At 46.8% G+C, this 20,561-nt stretch overlaps 1 protein-coding gene across 1 annotated transcript in view; it reads left to right on the top strand.

The window, feature by feature from the left end:
- The window catches only part of LOC310775711 (ras-associating and dilute domain-containing protein-like), a gene marked incomplete at its 5' end in the record, with an annotated part of 47,377 nt that overhangs the window by 25,778 nt on the left and 1,038 nt on the right, over positions 1–20,561 (top strand). Inside the window, 5 exons of the mRNA XM_083635855.1 lie at positions 736–880; positions 4,799–4,983; positions 6,311–6,752; positions 6,828–7,030; positions 20,092–20,231. Coding sequence (XP_083491981.1) covers positions 736–880; positions 4,799–4,983; positions 6,311–6,752; positions 6,828–7,030; positions 20,092–20,231 — 1,115 coding nt within the window. The remainder of the gene's footprint in view (positions 1–735; positions 881–4,798; positions 4,984–6,310; positions 6,753–6,827; positions 7,031–20,091; positions 20,232–20,561) is intronic.

Raw genomic sequence — 20,561 nt, 5'->3', positions numbered from 1 at the left:
TCGGTGTCCTCATTGCTCATTGGTAGTTACAGCCATGATCACTCACTCACCTCCGCCAGGGTGCAAGGATTTCTTCGAGGCATGGGCCGCAGAGGGGGAAGAGTAACCAGGCTTGCACAGAACACAGCTGAGTGCAGCCAGCCTGGCAGACGGCAGCGCAGCAGGAAATAATCAAGCGCACCTCGCACATTTTGATCAGCAAATAAACAAGATTCCTTGCTTTCATAGTATCACTGTATTAACTTTGTTAAATATTGTTTTCATGGTCTTTGTCTATAGTGTTGTGATTACTAAATTAATTGTAGGAAAAACTTTTTTTTTTTACCCACCCAACACAGGTCCGCGACCCAAATTCGGTCGCGGGCCCAAATAGTTTGGGAAACACTGGGTTAGAGAGATGAGGGACTAGGAGTCTAGATTGAGTATAGCCTGCAGGTCATTCCAAGACCGTTTAAGGGCCGTAATAAAATAGAATCCTTTTTACGACCTCAGTCCACACATGTGGCACCTTTAAGCCTCGCCAGTTATCGGATCTAAGATTGTAGGTATTTTGTACAAATAAAACTTAAAGCATCATGTACATGGGTAACCTGCCTAGAATGACCTTGTACATTAAAATCCCTGTGTGTGTGCGTGTGTGTGTGTCTGCGTGTGCATGCATCTGTGTGTGTGTCTGTGTGTGTGTGTGTGTGTGTGTGTGTGTGTGTGTGAGAGTGAGTGCGCATGTGTGTGTAGAGCTCGTGGGTGTCCCTGCGCTCTGACTACCCTGTCCTGAGAGCAGCCCAGCTGCACCACCTGCTTGCTCTCTACAGCCCCGCCTCTTCTTGCCCACATGCCTGGGCTCCATCTGCACAGGAACACACTGCAGCACACAACACCGGTGGGCCTATCATATTCCTGACTCACTTTACAATGCCTATTTATTAACCCTCATGATGGCTACATTAATATTTCACCTATCCCAGGTTGACTTATTAAGTGACCATTTTTGGTCACTTAATATGTTAACGATACAGTGATGATTTTGTGTGTGTGTGTGTGTGTGTGTGCCAAACCTTATACCTTCAGACGACATCATACATACCCAAATGTTTATTCATTTTCAAAATGTTAAAGCAGCTATGAGCAACTTTTTCGATTGTTATTAAACAGTATAATTACAATATTGATGCATCACATCTTACCTATAATAGTAGCTGAGACCAAAGCCGTGTGAATCGGAGATTGCTCCCTTAGATGATTATTAAGTCTCTGTCTAAACTCGCGTCAACAGGGGGCTCTCTCTCTCTCCTTACCGCCGGACCGGATAAACGCGGAAGTGAAACCCGGAAGTGAAACGCAGCTGCCTGCCTTCACCCGTTCGCGCTGCCTAGCAACATAGCATAAACAATGTGAACGCCACGCATACTCTCGCGAACATCTCTCGTTATATTCTAACAGGTTTTTGGAAGTTATTTTGTGGTTATGGCCGAAGTGGCTGCTGCAAACCGTTTCATTTCACTTCCTGATCTTCCCTGGCCACAGACAGACTAACACTGGCCGATTCACTCTGGGTTCAAGCGAGACTACCGTACTTTTCCGACTATAAGCCGCGGCTTTTCCCCCATTTTTCGGCCCTGCGGCTTATATAACGGTGCGGCTAATCTATGGATTTTTACAGCTAACGGCCACTAGGGGACCTCCTAAATCTATGGATTTTGGTACGAGAGACAGAACGAGAGCAAGACAGACAGACCCTGATTGGATGATGTTGCAAAAAATGTGCCTCGCGACCTGCTTGGAGCACTGAGCCACTACGCTCTCTCAGCCACGACTGTAAAACACCCTCCCTCCTCCCACCCTCCCTCGCTCCGGGGGAAAAATGGCGGCGATTGAGCCAGAAAGACAGTCTGAATGAAATTGAATGTAACGTTCCCAATTCTATGTATTACATTCTAAAAATTTAACGGCAACATTTTGGAAGGCTAAGCCACACAACTAGCTCGTTGTAATCTAACATCATGCTTCAAAAGATGGAGAACTGGCTGTGTTACGACGATGAGGGTAAGGACTCAAAACGGTCTCCGCTGATAAGACACGGAGATCTCTGTTACAGGCAGGCGCTACGCCTCCTCCTGGTTGGTAATTAAACATTAAAACACCTGCGGCTTATAGTCCAGTGCGGCTTATATATGTAACAATCATTCAATTTAGCTGCTGCGGCTTATATTCAGGTGCGCCTTATAGTACGGAAAGTACGTACTCTGCGTTGGTCTCGTCTACTATTAGAGGTAAGATGTGATGCATTGATATTAAATTTATACTGTTTAATAACAATCGAAAAAGTTGCTCGTAGCTGCTTTAACCCTTTATAAGCCAGTTTCACTCTACTATAAGCCAATTATTTAAAAAAATGCAGGGGGGCATGGTGGCTCAGTCGTAGAGCTGTCGCCTCACAGCTAGAAGGTCCTGGGTTTGATTTTCACCTGGGACGCTGTGAGCGCTGAAGGAATGCGTGCCCCGTCCGCATGTCCTCGAGTGCCCACCGCCCGGGTGGGGTCGTCAAACGGGCCTTTCTGTGTGGAGTTTGCATGTTCTCCCCATGCCCCCTGGGGGTTTCCTTCATATAGGAACCCCTCACCAAAACATGCAATATCCTGGTTGCTAATGTGGTGCCTCCTCTGGTCGTTAGGGGCGCCTGTTCGGAGGGAGGGGAACTGGTTGGAATAGCGTGAAGCTCCCACGTGCTATGTCCTACCGGTGAAGCTTCCCCTGTCAGGTGAAAAGAAGCGGCTGGCTCTGGTTTCGGCTCTCCCCAGATCGGCAGAGGGTGGAGCAGCAACCAGGATAAATAAATTAAATTAGCACTAATGGGGGATAAAAAAATCGGGAGGTGGGGGGGGGGGGGGGGAATGCTTTCTGTTTGTTTCAGCTTTCCACAATTTCCCATACAATAAAATTCTAAGGGAATGTTTTTGGGTGGGATTAAAGTGGAAATCTTTTTTCTTTGTTTTGGTTTTGGCTATATATATATATATATATATTTAGGGTGTGTGTCCATATATTTAGGGTGTGTGTCCATATATATGTTTAGGGTGTGTGTCCATATATATATATTTAGGGTGTGTGTCCATATATATATATTTAGGGTGTGTGTCCATATATTTAGGGTGTGTGTCCATATATATATATATTTAGGTTGTGTGTCCATATATATATATTTAGGTTGTGTGTCCATATATACATTATATGTTTAGGGTGTGTGTCCATATATATATATTTAGGGTGTGTGTCCATATATATAGATTTAGGGTGTGTGTCCATACATATATATTTAGGTTGTGTGTCCATATACAGTATATATATTTAGGTTGTGTGTCCATATATATATGTTTAGGTTGTGTGTCCTCCATATATATATATATTTAGGTTGTGTGTGCATATATATATGTTTATGGTGTGTGTCCATATATATATATATTTAGGTTGTGTGTCCATATATATATATTTAGGTTGTGTGTCCATATATATATGTTTAGGGTGTGTGTCCATATATATATATTTAGGGTGTGTGTCCATACATATAGATTTAGGGTGTGTGTCCATATATATAGATTTAGGGTGTGTGTCCATACATATATATTTAGGGTGTGTGTCCATACATATATATTTAGGGTGTGTGTCCATACATATATATTTAGGGTGTGTGTCCATATATATAGATTTAGGGTGTGTGTCCATGTATATATATATTTAGGGTGTGTGTCCATACATATATATTAGGGTGTGTGTCCATATATATATTTAGGGTGTGTGTCCATACATATATATTTAGGGTGTGTCCATACATATATATTTAGGGTGTCTGTCCATATATATAGATTTAGGGGGTGTGTCCATACATTGTCCATACATATATATTTAGGGTGTGTGTCCATACATATATATTTAGGGTGTGTGTCCATACATATATATTTAGGGTGTGTGTCCATATATATAGATTTAGGGTGTGTCCATATATATATATTTAGGGTGTGTGTCCATACATATATATTTAGGGTGTGTGTCCATACATATATATTTAGGGTGTGTGTCCATATATATAGATTTAGGGTGTGTGTCCATATATATATATTTATGGTGTGTGTCCATATATATATATTTAGGTTGTGTGTCCATACATATATATTTAGGGTGTGTGTAACCATAACCCTAACCCTAACTGCTGGAGTGAAATCACTTCCGTCACAAAATCTTGACCACCCTTCAACGTACCGGACACCGACCTCCAAATCTCCGCCACACACATCTCGCCAGATGCCTGAGTGACATCACAGTTGATCAATTGTGTCATAAATGTCATAAATCGTGAAGGACGCCACCACCGCCACAGACAGACAGACACTACTTAACCAATTTTAACTAAGAAGAAAATTGCTCGAGTCACACCACTGATGACACCACAACTGCCTGATGACATCACACTTGAGCAATTTCGTGACATCACTTCCAGTTGACTGATATCAATTCACACACACACACACACACACACACACACACACACACACACACACACACACACAGAGACAGGAGTATTATAGGATTGTCTGCTAGCAGTGCTAAGCAGCTTGTTAGTGAGTTAGCAGCAGGGGATGTTATCAACTTTTATTTCTCCCCACAAAAAGCACTTTTTCCACTCCCCCCTCCCTCCCCCCAAAAAAAGAAAAGAAAAGAAAGAGTGAAAAATGCTATGTGGACACATGCCCTCATATGCACGATTTCCGTTTCTAATTTTTGTGTGTGCCCCTCCCTTTCTCAGCTGATATCCTGGAAAGTTTTGACACCCACCACCCGCTAGTGTTGCCAGGCGAGGGTTACCAGCTCCAGCTGGGAAGGGCAGTAAGAGACTGGGCCCTGAGGAAGCAGCTGGACAGGCTCAAAGAGCTCATCTCCACCCTCTCACACTCACATTCTTATGAGGACACGGCTATTGGGAGGCCACAGGTACACAAACCTTTATCACGCTATGGCCTTAATACATGAAAAAAGTGGAATCAGGCGTCAGTTAATATGCTGGAAAATGTGAGTAATGTGTCAATTACTGCTGCAGCCAAGTTAATAAGAACATTTCGGGTTCGGGCCGGCCTCGGGCTCATAAATGCAGCCAATGGGACAGGCCAGGCCGGGCCCAGACAGAACAGGCTCGGGTCGGGTCGGCTCAGGCTTGTTTTTTTGGGCCCAATCTAAGCTCTAGTATCTCGCCCTCCTCACCGATGCACCTTTTCTTCCGTTCATTTGTTTAGTAACCTCTATTTACTTTGGTGTATATCCCTCACTTGTTACTTCGGGTTGTAACATACGTGTGGGAGTCATACACCAAGGTAAAAGTTAAAATAATAATTTATTAACTAAAACTAAGAGAAAATAACTCGACCGGGGGGTTTCAAAGTGGACAAGACAATGGGCCTCCCCTCAGACAAGGCTTGGAAAAATGTGACCCCCCCAATCCCATGGCATAGATAGACACTCAACAATTGAGCTAAGATAGCCTGATATTGCTGTTTGACATACTTCAGTACACCAAATACACAAAGAGGTCTGTCTGTTCTGACTCTGGGAAATTCAGTAAAACCAAACCACATGTGCTATTCTATGTGATCTCCTTTTGATAACTAATGTAATAACTAATGTAATATTTTTTCACTTCCATTCACTGAGCCTCCCCTGAAACGGTTTGGAGACCCCCTGGGGAGGCTCCACTTTGAAAACCTCTGAACCTCTGAACTAACACAAACTAACAGAACAAAATGTGAGGAGGCAGAGAGACTGAATGGTCTAAAGAGTGCAATCAGCCTAACAACCCCAACACCTACCAACACACGGGTCACAGGTTCGAGCCCTCATGTTACCTCGGAGTTGGAGGGAAACTGGGGGAATGGGTGATCCTTCAACACCCTACATGCTGTGGGTGAAACTCCTCGCTGTCAGGTGAAAAGAAGCGGCTGGCGACTGCACATGAGGAAGTATGTGCTAGGCTCCACCTCTCCCCAGATCGGCAAAGGGGGTGGAACAACGACCGGGACAGCACGGGAATTGGCCAAGTACAATTGGAGAGAAAAACGTGTGGAAAAAACCCTGAAATATCTTGATAAAAAAAAGGCATCACAGACTGCATGGGTTAGTAAAAGCATGTGCAATTCAAACAGTTACCCCTCCAATTGGGGGTGCGAATGCGAACGTCCAAAGCTAGCTTTAAAGATGCCATTTCACAAAGGTTGCTTTTCGTTTGCAATTCATCACCTCCATTGTTCTCATTCTATGTGTCCTCCAGGGTTGTGCCAGCAGTCCTCTGGAGGCTACATTGGTTAAGATGGATATCGTTTCTAAAGCCAGTCTGGAAAGCTTGGCATCATCACCAGTTGAGGTGGCCTTACCTCACACTGGTGTCCGGAGCCCATCAGCCCATTCTCCTGCCTCTGCTGCCTTACCCCCATCACCCCCCTCTCCCTCCTCCACCCACTGCCTGAATGAGTTCAGCTCCTGTGCTGCCCTCCTTCTGTCCCAGAAGCTGAGGAGTCTGGAGCTGCAGAGCAGGGAGAGTGAGGCCACCGGGCCCAGCAGCTCAGCTCTGGACCCCTCCTGCCTCCTCACCCCGCCTAACACTCCCCACAACCTGGAGCTTGTCGATCTGGAGAAGGAAGAGCAAGATAAACGGTTTGGGGCCGACAGGGGGACACATGCCTGGTCCTCTGGTGTAGACGCACATGAGGAAGGTAAAATGAGATCTTTTTGTCTCTTCACTTTTCTTGCTCAGAAAGGAACATTCAAATGATGTATTTTATTCCTAGGTGGGTTAGTGTCTGAATGTCTGGCTGCATTGACAGCAGACTGTTTGAAATATGACTGCACCAATATGAGAAGAATTGTGGAGCTCGAAGAGGAGGAGGAAGAGTTGGAGGACAATGATGACGACAATAACGATGAAGAGGTTTTTAGCCTAGAGCTGGAGCGGGGTGACCGAGGTCTTGGCCTTGCTCTGGTTGACACAAGGGTGAGTGAAAGAGTCGTAATTAATTCTTGATTACCTACAATTAGCTACTACTAGTCAAGTCAAGTTTATTTGTATAGCACATTTCATACACAGATGCAGTTCAAAGTGCTTCACATAAAATGGATGACATAAGAAAATAAAAAAAGAGGATAAAATAGACATTTCACAACAGCTTTGTCTTTATACTGTAGTTTGGACGCCAAGTGTCACAGGCCAGTTTCTTTAAACATTTTGTACCTTTATTTTAACTCTGAATCACCTGAATGACTGTGGGGAGGAGTGACCCTGATTGAAGACAGGTGTCGGTAATTAGTGGAGGGAGCTTTGTGCAGTGGGCTGGCGTCCTTCTCTTCTCTTAAAAGGCAGCCAGAAGCAAGAGGGAAGGGAAGCAGAGGGAGGCAATCCGACGAGTCCCGGGCAAGACAGACAGACAGACACGGCATCCGGACCTACGGCTGTTGGAGTAACGCCGGAGGAGCGACCTGACAGAACAGACTGCGTGGCTACAGAGGGGGAAGCGTCGCTTAAAGGCAGAGGGGGTTTATCACGATAACCCCCTCTTCAAGATAAGTAACCCCTCTAACAACGATTCCCCTTTTTACTGTTTCCACCATTGCTGATTTTTCCACTGACGTTTTATTATTGATTCGGATTGGCCAAACCGGATTGTATTATATATGACACTGTACTTTTAGCCATAGCTCTAGTGGTAATGGCCTCTGCCTAACCCAGCCACACCGGTGTCTCCCGAACCAGACTCAGTGCAAATTTCCTGCACTTTAAGCAACGGCCCAGCCAAACTCCCTTCGTTTTTTGTGCTTTTTATGAGCTGTGTTGGCCACGAACTGCCCTTGAAGTTTGTCATTTTTTTCACGTGTGCAACTAATTGGAGTGTGGAGCTTTGTCCGCCCCCCCCCCCTCCAAACTACCCAAGAGGTTTATAATTCACGAGTGGAATTGCAAATGTAACCGGTGGCCAACAGTGTTGGAAACACCACAAATATATATATGGGGAGCCACCCAAAACCACCAGGCACAGACAGGAGATAGGATACAACAATGATCTTTATTTATAATAATCTGAGTAAAAAGTCATGTGGCGCAACTCTAGGCCCGCCCCAGTCCAGAGATAGGTGTCCCTCCAAAGTCCTCCACTCGATCAATCCTCCTCCGTCCAGCTCCAGGATAGACTGAAAGGGTGAACAAGGGGGACAGTCACTCGACAGATCAACAGGCCCAGGCTCCCTAATAAAAAGTCAGTGATTGGTCCAACAGTCCCGAAACACCGGATGACACTGCAAGCAATTCCACTCGTGAATTATAAACCTCTTGGGTAGTTTGGAGGGGGGGGGGGGCGGACAAAGCTCCACACTCCAATTAGTTGCACACGTGAAAAAAATGACAAACTTCAAGGGCAGTTCGTGGCCAACACAGCTCATAAAAAGCACAAAAAACGAAGGGAGTTTGGCTGGGCCGTTGCTTAAAGTGCAGGAAATTTGCACTGAGTCTGGTTCGGGAGACACCGGTGTGGCTGGGTTAGGCAGAGGCCATTACCACTAGAGCTATGGCTAAAAGTACAGTGTCATATATAATACAATCCGGTTTGGCCAATCCGAATCAATAATAAAACGTCAGTGGAAAAATCAGCAATGGTGGAAACAGTAAAAAGGGGAATCGTTGTTAGAGGGGTTACTTATCTTGAAGAGGGGGTTATCGTGATAAACCCCCTCTGCCTTTAAGAGACGCTTCCCCCTCTGTAGCCACGCAGTCTGTTCTGTCAGGTCGCTCCTCCGGCGTTACTCCAACAGCCGTAGGTCCGGATGCCGTGTCTGTCTGTCTGTCTTGCCCGGGACTCGTCGGATTGCCTCCCTCTGCTTCCCTTCCCTCTTGCTTCTGGCTGCCTTTTAAGAGAAGAGAAGGACGCCAGCCCACTGCACAAAGCTCCCTCCACTAATTACCGACACCTGTCTTCAATCAGGGTCACTCCTCCCCACAGTCATTCAGGTGATTCAGAGTTAAAATAAAGGTACAAAATGTTTAAAGAAACTGGCCTGTGACACCCCCCCACACTTAATGGTTCTAGTCCCTTAGAACCCGGTCCCCAGTCACTCAACACACACAGGCAGACGCTACTCACACTCTGTATCGAGCAGGGGGACTTCCTTGGTTCTGCCGCTGGGATCGGCGGGGTTGGGGTTCAGGCTCAGCAGGTAGTCTGGCTGGCTCTGCAGGACCTCGTGCATACAGTAGGCCCCAGGTAACTGGAGCAGCCGGGTTCTCTGCTGAAGCTGGGGCAGCTGGGGCAGCGGGAGGGTGGAAACAGGGGCGGAGGAGGTTGCGATGCAGGGTTCGACTGGGTCCCTCCTTGCCTTCAGGCCTCAATTTGTAGACTGGTATGTCCGGCCTAGGACGCTCCACCACCACATATGGTCGCTCCTCCCAGCGGTTACTGAGCTTCCCTTTCGCTTGCCTCCTATTGTCCCACACTAGAACCCTCTCCCCTGGCAATAAAGGTGAGTTGCGGGCCGTCTTGTCATACCGATGTTTGTTTCTGGCGGCCGCGGTCCCCATATGTTCACAAGCTTTTCCATATGCATAAGACATTTGTGCATGATGTTTGGCTACCCACTCAGACGCGGTTGTGGGCTGACTAGTCGACTTTACTACCCCCATGGCCATATCTACAGGGAGACGTGTATGTCTTCCAAACATAAGGTAAGTCGGGGCGTAACCGGTAGAGCTATGGATGCTATTATTATAGGCGTGCACTAGGGGTGGGAGGTAGTCTACCCATCTATCTTGCTGCTCAACCTCAAGCGTCCCCAACAGATTCAGTAGTGTGGCGTTCCACCTCTCGCATGTCCCATTTCCCATAGGGTGGTAGGGGGTCGTGTGACTTTTACGGCACCCATACATTTGACACAGTTCTTGAATGAGCTTGGACTCAAATGAGGGGCCTTGGTCAGAGTGTAAAGTCTCGGGGCAGCCAAAGGGCTGGATAACAGTGTTCCAGAGGACACGGGCTGTTGTCAGTGCCGTTTGGTCAGAGGTAGGGACGGCCCAGGCAAATTTAGTAAACAAGTCCGTCATTACCAAGATGTTTTGATAGCGATCAGTAGGCCGACTTAATGTCAAAAAGTCTATGGCCAAAATCTCAAGAGGGGCATTAGGCAGAATGGGCACAAGCGGCGCTCTACAACCCGGCTTAGTCTTACGTAGGTTACAGCGATGGCAGGTTTGAAGCATAGACTGGACTTCTACTGCCATCCCCGGCCAGTAGAAGTTCCTACGCAGCAACGAGAGGGATTTTTCCAAACCTTGATGTCCTGTTTGAGTGTGGTAGGCTTCCCACAGGGCACGTCGGCGGGCTTGTGGAACGACGATCTGCAACACAGTCTCATGGGTCATAGGGTCAACCACTTCTCGGCATATGACAGAGTCTTTTAATTGTAGGCGGGGCCACTGACCAAGCAATTTCCGTACCTGGACGGTCTGTTGGCCTCTTTCCGCAGCTCTAGGAAACCCTCCGCCCGTCAGGTACCCTCTCACCCTTCTCAGAGCGGCATCCTCCTCTTGTAGCCTCTGCCACTTAGATGGATCCCACCCCCAGGCAGCAGGCACAGTCGTGTCGATCCCTCCCGGGGCCTCTACAGCAGTCACCACACAGCTGGCTTCCTGTAACGTGCTCCTCTCTGGGCCTGTGGAAACATGGAATGAGGGGAACCTGGACAGAACATCAGCATTCGTATGGTTTCGACCCGGTCTGTGTTTGATGTCAATGTCAAAATTAGCTAGTTGGGCTACCCACCGTTGTTCCACTGCGCCCAATTTGGCCGTTTTCAAATGCACCAGTGGGTTATTGTCAGTGACTACTGTGACTTTCGCACCCCACAAATAGTCTTTGAATTTTTCGACAATGGCCCATTTCATGGCCAGCAGCTCTAATTTAAAGGAGCTATAGTTCGCATCATTCCTTTCGGTGGGATGTAGACTCCGGCTAGCATATGCGATTACACGTTCTGTGTTGTCCCCCTGCTGCTGGGACAAGACCGCGCCTAGGCCGGTATTACTGGCGTCACAGTAGACCACAAAAGGCTTGGTAAAATCAGCATACGCTAAAATGGGTGCTTGCAGTAGTTCCTGTTTGAGCTGTTGGAATGCAGTCTCACACTGAGGGGACCAGGCGACGGGAGGGGAGCCGCGCCCCCGTGGTCGGCCGGTGCCTTTTAACAGTTCGTTCAGGGGTTTGGCCACTTTGGAAAAGTCTTTCACAAATCTCCTGTAGTATCCTATGAAGCCCAGGAAAGCCCGTACTTGCCTCACAGTGGCTGGGGCCTCCCAATCCCGGACAGCTGCCACTTTGCCCGGGTCCGGAGACACTCCCTCACCGCTGACGATGTGGCCCAGGAATTTCACCTCCCTCTGAAAAAGGTGACATTTCTCCGGGCGGAGTTTTAGGCCGTACCGTTGCAGGGACTGGAAAGCGGTTTCTAGGTGCTGTAAATGTGATTCAAAGTCCACAGAATACAATATCACATCATCAAGGTAGACCAGAGCTGAAGCTGCCAGCTGATCCCCCATACATCTCTGCATAAGTCTCTGAAACGTCGCTGGGGCGTTACAAAGCCCGAATGGCATTCGTTCGAATTCAAATAGCCCAAAGGGAGTAGTAAATGCTGTTTTGGCTCGGTCTTGCTCATCTACTTTGACCTGCCAGTATCCACTAGCAAGATCTAAAGTAGAGTACCACTGCGCTTGATGTAGACTGGTCAGAGAGTCCTCAATACGGGGGAGGGGGAAAGCATCTTTGGTGGTAACATTGTTCAGCTTCCTATAGTCTACACAGAACCGCCACGCCCCAGACCCCTTCTTTTGGACCAACACTATGGGGGCTGCCCACGGGCTACAGCTCTCCCGGATCACTCCGGCAGCCAACATACCTTTGAGTAGGCCCCTGATTTCCTGGTAGAGACTTGGAGGGACTGGCCGATGTCGCTCTCGGATGGGGGCGGCAGTCCCTGTCGGGATCTGATGTGTCACGGCCTCCGTACACCCATAGTCTTCATCATGGGCGGAGAATACGTGTTGCCACTTTGACAGGAACTGTTGAAGCTGCCGCTGTTGGTCTTCGGCCAAGTTATCTCCCTGCAAAGACACATGTTTTGACAGCCCCCCCTCTGGAGGCCCGGAACCCTCCTCAGGAGTGCCTAAGCCATGCCTTGTCTGCACGACGTTCACCTCCACTACTCCCGGGCCCACCTCCACCAAGGCCACGTCTTGGTCCTCCACAACATGCTGTGGGTCAATGGTGGTGACAGTGGCCACCTTCTGCCAGCGGTATAAAGTTACTGGGTGTGCGTGCATGTTTCGTACTCTTACCGGTACCCGGCCTCGTCGCACCTGGGCCAACACCCTCCCTACTTCGACATCAAGGTCTCCCTGAGGCTCCACCAGCACAGTCTCGTCAGGGCTTGTTACAGTATGAGGTACCTTAGCCCACACCAGGGCCTCGCTCTCAGCAGGCACAGTTACCGCATAGCGGCAGGCGACTCGGGCGGTCCTCGTATGGCCACGTTTGGAGCTGGCTCTTTGAATCCGTTGGCAATCTGAAAATATAGTGTCCCATTCTTTCCCCAAAGGGTGAACTGGGGGGCCTGAGGGAAGAGCGTTAGGGCAGGACAGTTCTTTCCCTAGCGCTGAGAGAACATTCATTCCTAGGAGGGCTCGGTTACTCTTCAAACAGCCATCCTTCACTACTACAACTCCCCGGGCAGGAACATGTAGCCCCCCCACCTGGAAATCAGCCACTAAATAACCAATGTAGGGGATATTCAAGCCGTTTGCTCCCCGGAGAAGTAGCCAAGGGATATCTTCTTTACTCCCAACTGGCTTGGTGCAAAACAGTTCTTTACATAGGCTTTCACTAAACATGGTGACTTGAGAGCCAGTGTCTGCCAAGCATTCGATTTCAATATTGTCGACACGTACCTTTACTACTGGACATTCCCCTACTAAGGCTGATCGTCCAGGAACTTGGGGGTCACATGGAGGGGTCCCGGCTGCTCGACCCGTAGCGGCCGGGCAGACTAAAAATCCTGACGGGTGGGCTGCTTCGATGGACAGTAGCGCCCGATATGGCCAGCTTCATCACAATACAAACATATCGGCCTGCCCTCAGGATCCCACTTAAGTCTGGACCCCTGGCCTGAAGTATTCTGTCTGGGATTAGGCCTTGTGCTGTCAGAATAGGCTCTCGGTCTGCCCTGAAAATGTTCTCTCCTAGGGAGGGCTGCGCCTTGTCGTAACTCATCTAAAAGGGTTTTAGTCATTTTAGCAACCTGATCCTCTACCTCCTTCCTCAATTCCTTACGTAGCTCCTCTTTCCAATCAGTGGGTGACTGTGTAGGTTGAGCACCTGTATTCACAGCCTGGCATGCAGCCTGCCCCCAGTGGTCGCTTGTTTCTGATTCCAATTCCACTGCCTCTTTTTGGATATAATCAAAGGAAAGGAGGGGGTTTTTCCTCACTTGCTGTTTCAGGGCTTGTCTGACAGGCCCATTGTCTAAGCCCATGAGAAACTGGTCTCTAAGCAAGATGTCACTTTCTTCTAAACCAGTGTCATCTTTACTTTTGAGCCTAAGGAATAATTCACGCAGCTGGAGGGAAAATGACCTAATGGACTGATTTGGTTTTTGTCTCAGGTTAAACAGTTTAGATCTTAATACTGCTGCAGAGGTTGTATCGCCATATAAATCGCCTAAAATAGTTAAAATTTTATCTGGCGAGTCTCTCTCCCCTTCGTCCCTCGCTAAAACCTCCCTCTTAGCTTCCCCATCCAATGCTCCAAGCATCAATGCAGCTCGCTGTGAATCGCTAACGCCCTGCATACTTAGCATAGACATAATTTGTGATTTCCACTCACCCAACTTCACACTAGACTGCTCGCCACAAAATTTTGGGAGCCAAGGGGCACCCATGATGAACGGCATCATCATTACTGCCTGGCCTGGACCCTGCGATCCCTCTCCTGGCATGTCAGATGGTTAGGGGGCTCAACCCAAGTATATAAAAATCCTGCCGACAATCGCCAAATGTAACCGGTGGCCAACAGTGTTGGAAACACCACAAATATATATATGGGGAGCCACCCAAAACCACCAGGCACAGACAGGAGATAGGATACAACAATGATCTTTATTTATAATAATCTGAGTAAAAAGTCATGTGGCGCAACTCTAGGCCCGCCCCAGTCCAGAGATAGGTGTCCCTCCAAAGTCCTCCACTCGATCAATCCTCCTCCGTCCAGCTCCAGGATAGACTGAAAGGGTGAACAAGGGGGACAGTCACTCGACAGATCAACAGGCCCAGGCTCCCTAATAAAAAGTCAGTGATTGGTCCAACAGTCCCGAAACACCGGATGACACTGCAAGCAATTCCACTCGTGAATTATAAACCTCTTGGGTAGTTTGGAGGGGGGGGGGCGGACAAAGCTCCACACTCCAATTAGTTGCACACGTGAAAAAAATGACAAACTTCAAGGGCAGTTCGTGGCCAACACAGCTCATAAAAAGCACAAAAAACGAAGGGAGTTTGGCTGGGCCGTTGCTTAAAGTGCAGGAAATTTGCACTGAGTCTGGTTCGGGAGACACCGGTGTGGCGGGGTTCCTTTGCCTTTCCGACATGCTGCCACTCCGAACGTTAACTTCCATCATTCGGACTGGCGGTCGTTCACCTTAGAAGCCGCAATGCCGACCTTAGGTTTAGGCGTGGGGGTGGGAGAGGTTAGGTTTTGGGTTAGGGTCTGGGGGAGGTTAGGTTTAGGCATAGGGGGAGGTTAGGTTTGGCGTGGGGGTTGGGAGAGGTTAGTGAAAAACGGGGAATATAGACCCCCTTTCGGAGTGCCGATATTTCGGAGTGGCAGAACGTCGGAGTGGCAGCACGTCGGAGTGGCAGCATGTAACCCGGTGTGGCTGGGTTAGGCAGAGGCCATTACCACTAGAGCTATGGCTAAAAGTACAGTGTCATATATAATACAATCCGGTTTGGCCAATCCGAATCAATAATAAAACGTCAGTGGAAAAATCAGCAATGGTGGAAACAGTAAAAAGGGGAATCGTTGTTAGAGGGGTTACTTATCTTGAAGAGGGGGTTATCGTGATAAACCCCCTCTGCCTTTAAGCGACGCTTCCCCCTCTGTAGCCACGCAGTCTGTTCTGTCAGGTCGCTCCTCCGGCGTTACTTCAACAGCCGTAGGTCCGGATGCCGTGTCTGTCTGTCTGTCTTGCCCGGGACTCGTCGGATTGCCTCCCTCTGCTTCCCTTCCCTCTTCTTCTTCTTCTTCTTCTTTTTGATTTCCGGCAGTGTAGACGCTACTCGGCGTATTACTGCCCTCCACAGTTCAAATGGAATTTGATGTCTTCTTTATAGTTCTTCTTCCCAAAATGCTCCCATTCATAAATATTGTCCATACTAACACTCAGACGTTAATTGTCTGAGTTTGCGCAAATGCGTCCCTCAGTATTTTATCGATATCTGTTCCCGATACGTCCACCACATCCAGGAACCTCTTTGCAGCATCCACCACCATTTCAGTCCTCTCAGTCTTCCCAGTTATACTTGCAGCACAGTTCAACACCATAGCAATAAAGGCCAAGAATCGCTTCTTATCCATGCAGATAACATTACTCTGAATCGATCTGTCCATTTCCTTTCTCGGTTCCTTTTGTACACCCACGCTATCCTCATTTCTTTCCACCCTCTCACGTTTCCTCTCCACACTTTTGACAGCCTCAGCATATGACAACCCTTTCTTTTCTCTGACTTTACTCACTATTCCTTCTCGGATTCTTTTTGGGCACTGTGCTGATCCTGTATAGTGTTTTCCCTCACAATGCAGGCATTTCACCTGCTGTTCACACTCATTGCCATACCTCATATCACAATCTTCCTTCCCACACCGACCACACCTTTTATCTCCTCTACACACCGCAGCTACATGCCCATACTCTTGACAACTGAAACATCTGAGCGGCGCCCTTTCATAGGGCCTCACCCTGTAGCTCACACTGTCCAGGAACACTCTTTCCGGAATCCCTTCACTAAAAGACAGACACACAGATAAACTATCCTCTTTCCTACCTTCTACAAACCTAGACATCCTTCTGGCCTCATACACACTCTCTACCTGTTTTCCCTTCCCTCTTGCTTCTGGCTGCCTTTTAAGAGAAGAGAAGGACGCCAGCCCACTGCACAAAGCTCCCTCCACTAATTACCGACACCTGTCTTCAATCAGGGTCACTCCTCCCCACAGTCATTCAGGTGATTCAGAGTTAAAATAAAGGTACAAAATGTTTAAAGAAACTGGCCTGTGACACAAGCATACCCTCTACTGGTACCTTGCGTCTTCTGTTGCCCGTACATGCCACAGCATTGGGTTTGCATAAAATCAGATAGAGGCAATTCAAAGTGCTTCACATAAGATGGTCGACACAAGAAAATAAGAGAATAAAAGAAGAGGATAAAATAGACATTTGAAAGCATCACAACAGAGTAGTTGCAAAAATAGTTAAAAACTTACAGAGGAATAAAACAAATTTTCAGCAGTTAAAAGCGGCGGTAAACATAAAAGTCTTTAGTCTATTTTTAAAAGTAAGTAAAGTTGGGGCAAATCTGAGGTCTTCAGGCAGATTGTTCGAGCTAGCAGAAGCATACTAGCCATGACTGGGGTTTCAATCAAGGTATGTAGGTAGCTAGGTACTTTTATTAATCCCTGAGGGGAAATTCCTTTGTTACAGCAGCAGTACAGCACACAAGCAATAAAATAAGAATTGGAATAGAAATAGAAATAAGAAATAAACTCCCTTGGGGGACCCCGTATTTCAATACTCTGCAACCTGTCAGACAAATAACTCCTAACCCATGGAGTTGCAGATGGTTTAAAACCATAACTGATAAGTTTAGAGATTAAAGCAGCTACGAGCAACTTTTTCGATTGTTATTAAACAGTATAAATTTAATATCAATGCATCACATCTTACCTCTAATAGTCGACGAGACCAACGCAGAGTAGTCTCGCTTGAGCCCCGAGTGAATCGGCCAGTGTAGGCTGTCTGTGGCCAGGGAAGATCAGGAAGTGAAATGAAACGGTTTGCAGCAGCCACTTCGGCCATAACCACAAAATAACTTCCAAAAAACTTGTTAGAATATAACGAAAGATGTTCGCGAGAGTATGCGTGGCGTTCACATTGTTTATGTTATGTTGCTAGGCAGCGCAAACGGCGAGGCAGCGTGATTTCTAACCCCACATAGGATAAGCAATAACCACGCCCTGTGGCGCCGGGATTGGCCAGGAGCAACACTGGAGGGCACGCAGCCCAGCGATTTCATGAACCAACTGAATAGCTCTTGAGAACGGACAGCGATTTCGAGAGCGGACATTGAAATGAATTATGGTCACCTACCTTCCTTAGCATAGTAATAATAATAATAATAATAAGTATAATAATTGTAATTACACAATGTAGCCTACACAATCTACAAAAACATGCAATAATATAAACGGTGTTGTGTTCACGTTCATAGCTCATATAATATAATGTATCATATCGTTAATTTCAAGCTCAATTCTTACCCAGAGAAAAGGTACAGCACTGAAAATGTAACAAGCAATAGGTTTTTTAAACATCTTTATTTTAAAAGATGAAAAACCCCAGGTGCTTTAGTCCCAAGCTTCAATGCTACTGGCCAATCCCAGCGCCACAGGGCGTGGTTATTGCTTATCCTATGTGGGGTTAGAAATCACGCGGCGAGGCAGGCAGCTGCGTTTCACTTCCGGGTTTCACTTCCGCGTTTCACTTCCGGGTAGCCGGGCCGGCGGTAAGGAGAGAGAGAGAGAGAGCCCCCTGTTGACGCGAGTTTAGACAGACACAGACTAATAATCACCTAAGGGAGCAATCTCAGATACACACGGCTTTGGTCTCAGCTTCTATTATAGGTAAGATGTGATGCATCAATATTGTAATTATACTGTTTAATAACAATCGAAAAAGTTGCTCGTAGCTGCTTTAAAGGTACATTCAGTGATGTTTTTGTGTTAAAATAAGTGTTGAATGGCTCTATATTCTGACAGCAATCACTGAAATAGAGTGTTTGGTCAGTGACTTGAAACCCCCAACCCCCCGCTGTCCTCTCTCTCTCCTGTAGTCCTGCATGCAGGGCGGACGTACTGTAGACTGAAAACAAATCTTGTCTGAGATGACAGGGTTGAGAGGCGGACCATATAAGGTGTCGATGATTTGATTTGACAATTCTGGGGACTGGCTTTGGCATTGGCCAATCCTGGCATGTTCCACCCCCAAATCGAGTGGGATTCAGCATGTTGTCGTGCTACGCGAGTGGGATCCGCCGAGTACCAGGCAGCCAGCTGATTCTGTGCGGAACGAGTGGACAATCCGATGCATGGGTGCTGCCTGCCCGCCTGGAATCTCCGAGGGGCGACCCCTGACAACCAGGCTCTCAGGCGCGTGCCATTATCGCTATTGCGGTAAATACAATATTCCTGGAATGCGAGTTTTAACAAGCCAGTTACATTTCTTTGCATGTACCATTATCGCTATTGCGGTAAATACAATATTCCTGGAATGCGAGTTTTAACGAGCCAGTTACATTTCTTTGCATTCTTAAGCATTACCGTTTTTTTTATTGTGTATATCAACATACAATTGGCCAAGTTAGTTTATGGGATAGGAATTCTGCCAGATGACAGGCACTAGGCGCCATTTTCTCTTTCATTTCGAAGAGAAAATTATCCTGAAATGAAGATTTGATTGACAGCTGCCATGTTGTGGTTGAAATGGGGTCGAAATTTGATAGTACTAGGTGACGTCAGCAAACTGTACTGTAGATTACTGTTATGAATGAAATCTTGAAAAATTAACTTTTGATGTGAAAAAGTGTGAAAAACTAAAGAAATTCGATTTTTGTGATTGTTTTTTGCATACATTATTAAATAGGTGCACTGCATACCCAGGTATTTGAACTAAAAGAAAAGAAAAGTCATTTTTGGGTTCAGCTCGACTTTAATAGACATCGTGATCCGACCTTCCGTTTCACAGAAAATGTAAACTTGGAACTTGGATCAAACTTGGCGCCGACCTCAAACTATCCAATCGATATGGTCGATATGGTGCTCAAATACTCCTCTCTCGCTCTTCGGAGGTGTGGTGTGTCTGTCTCTTGTGTGTGTGTTTGTGTGTGTGCATGTGTGTGCCTGTCTGTCTCTGTGTAGTCTAAATTCACTCCTTGTACCCCGTAGTTATACTATAACTACACTCCTTGTACCCCGTAGTTATACTATAACTACACTCCTTAAACCCCATAGTTATACTATAACTACACTCCTTAAACCCCGTAGTTATACTATAACTATACTCGTTAAACCCCGTAGTTATACTATAACTACACTCGTTAAACCCCGTAGTTATACTATAACTACACTCGTTAAACCCCGTAGTTATACTATAACTACACTCCTTGTACCCCGTAGTTATACTATAACTACACTCCTTAAACCCCGTATTTATACTATAACTACACTCCTTGTACCCCGTAGTTATACTATAACTACACTCCTTGTACCCCGTAGTTATACTATAACTACATATCTTGTTACCCTCTAGTTAAAGTTTAAATTCACTCCTTGTACCCCGTAGCTATGCTGTAACTACACTCCTTGTACCCTGTAGTTATACTATAAGTACAGATCTTGTTACCCTCTAGTTAAAGTCTAAATTCACTCCTTGTACCCCATAGTTATACTATAACTACACTCCTTGTACCCCGTAGTTATACTATAACTACATGCTTATTTGCGGGCTGTATTCTAAAGCGTTACCCAGCATTCATTAAGATCTCCAGAATTCAAGCCAGTCACTTGGCACCATAAACATAAAATAGTGATGTTCCGTACGTACAGTATAGGAATAAGGGGTGAGTGAAAGCTAGCTGTGTTGTACTGTATTGTGTGACGCCATATGCGTTTGATGTTTCGACCCATGTTCCAGGAAATGCCACTGAGGATGAACGGTATCTTCATTCGGGCCGTGGTCCCAGACTCTCCTGCGGCCCGGTCTGAGAAGCTGGTACCGGGAGACAGGATCCTGGCTGTTAATGGGATCAGTGTGCTTGGCCTGGACTACCTTGGGTAAGGAATTTTAACTCAAAACTTCAAAACCTTACCTGACATGGAGAGACTTGTTGCAGTTTACATGAAAATAAATAATACAGTAAGTGTTTCACGATGAAGCCCATTCTCAATCTGCATACAAATAACGTGACTTTCCACCTTCAAATTATGTGTAATTATTAATTTGCAAAACATTCCAATTGCGTGCAGTGGATACGCTGCGCGACAACCTCAGGTGGTCCTTTGAGTAGTCTCGCTGGCCAGCTTCTCTCCCTTCCGTCCGAGGAGTCTGGCGCCGCAGGTCTCCATAGTGGGATTGCGATGGGCGGTGCTTAGCGGCAGTGCCCT

The sequence above is a fragment of the Poromitra crassiceps genome (assembly GCF_964638095.1).
Source record: "Poromitra crassiceps genome assembly, chromosome: 4".
Lineage (NCBI taxonomy): Eukaryota > Metazoa > Chordata > Actinopteri > Beryciformes > Melamphaidae > Poromitra > Poromitra crassiceps.
Note: the sequence above shows the minus strand (reverse complement) of the source record. Positions and strands in the feature narration are given on the sequence as shown.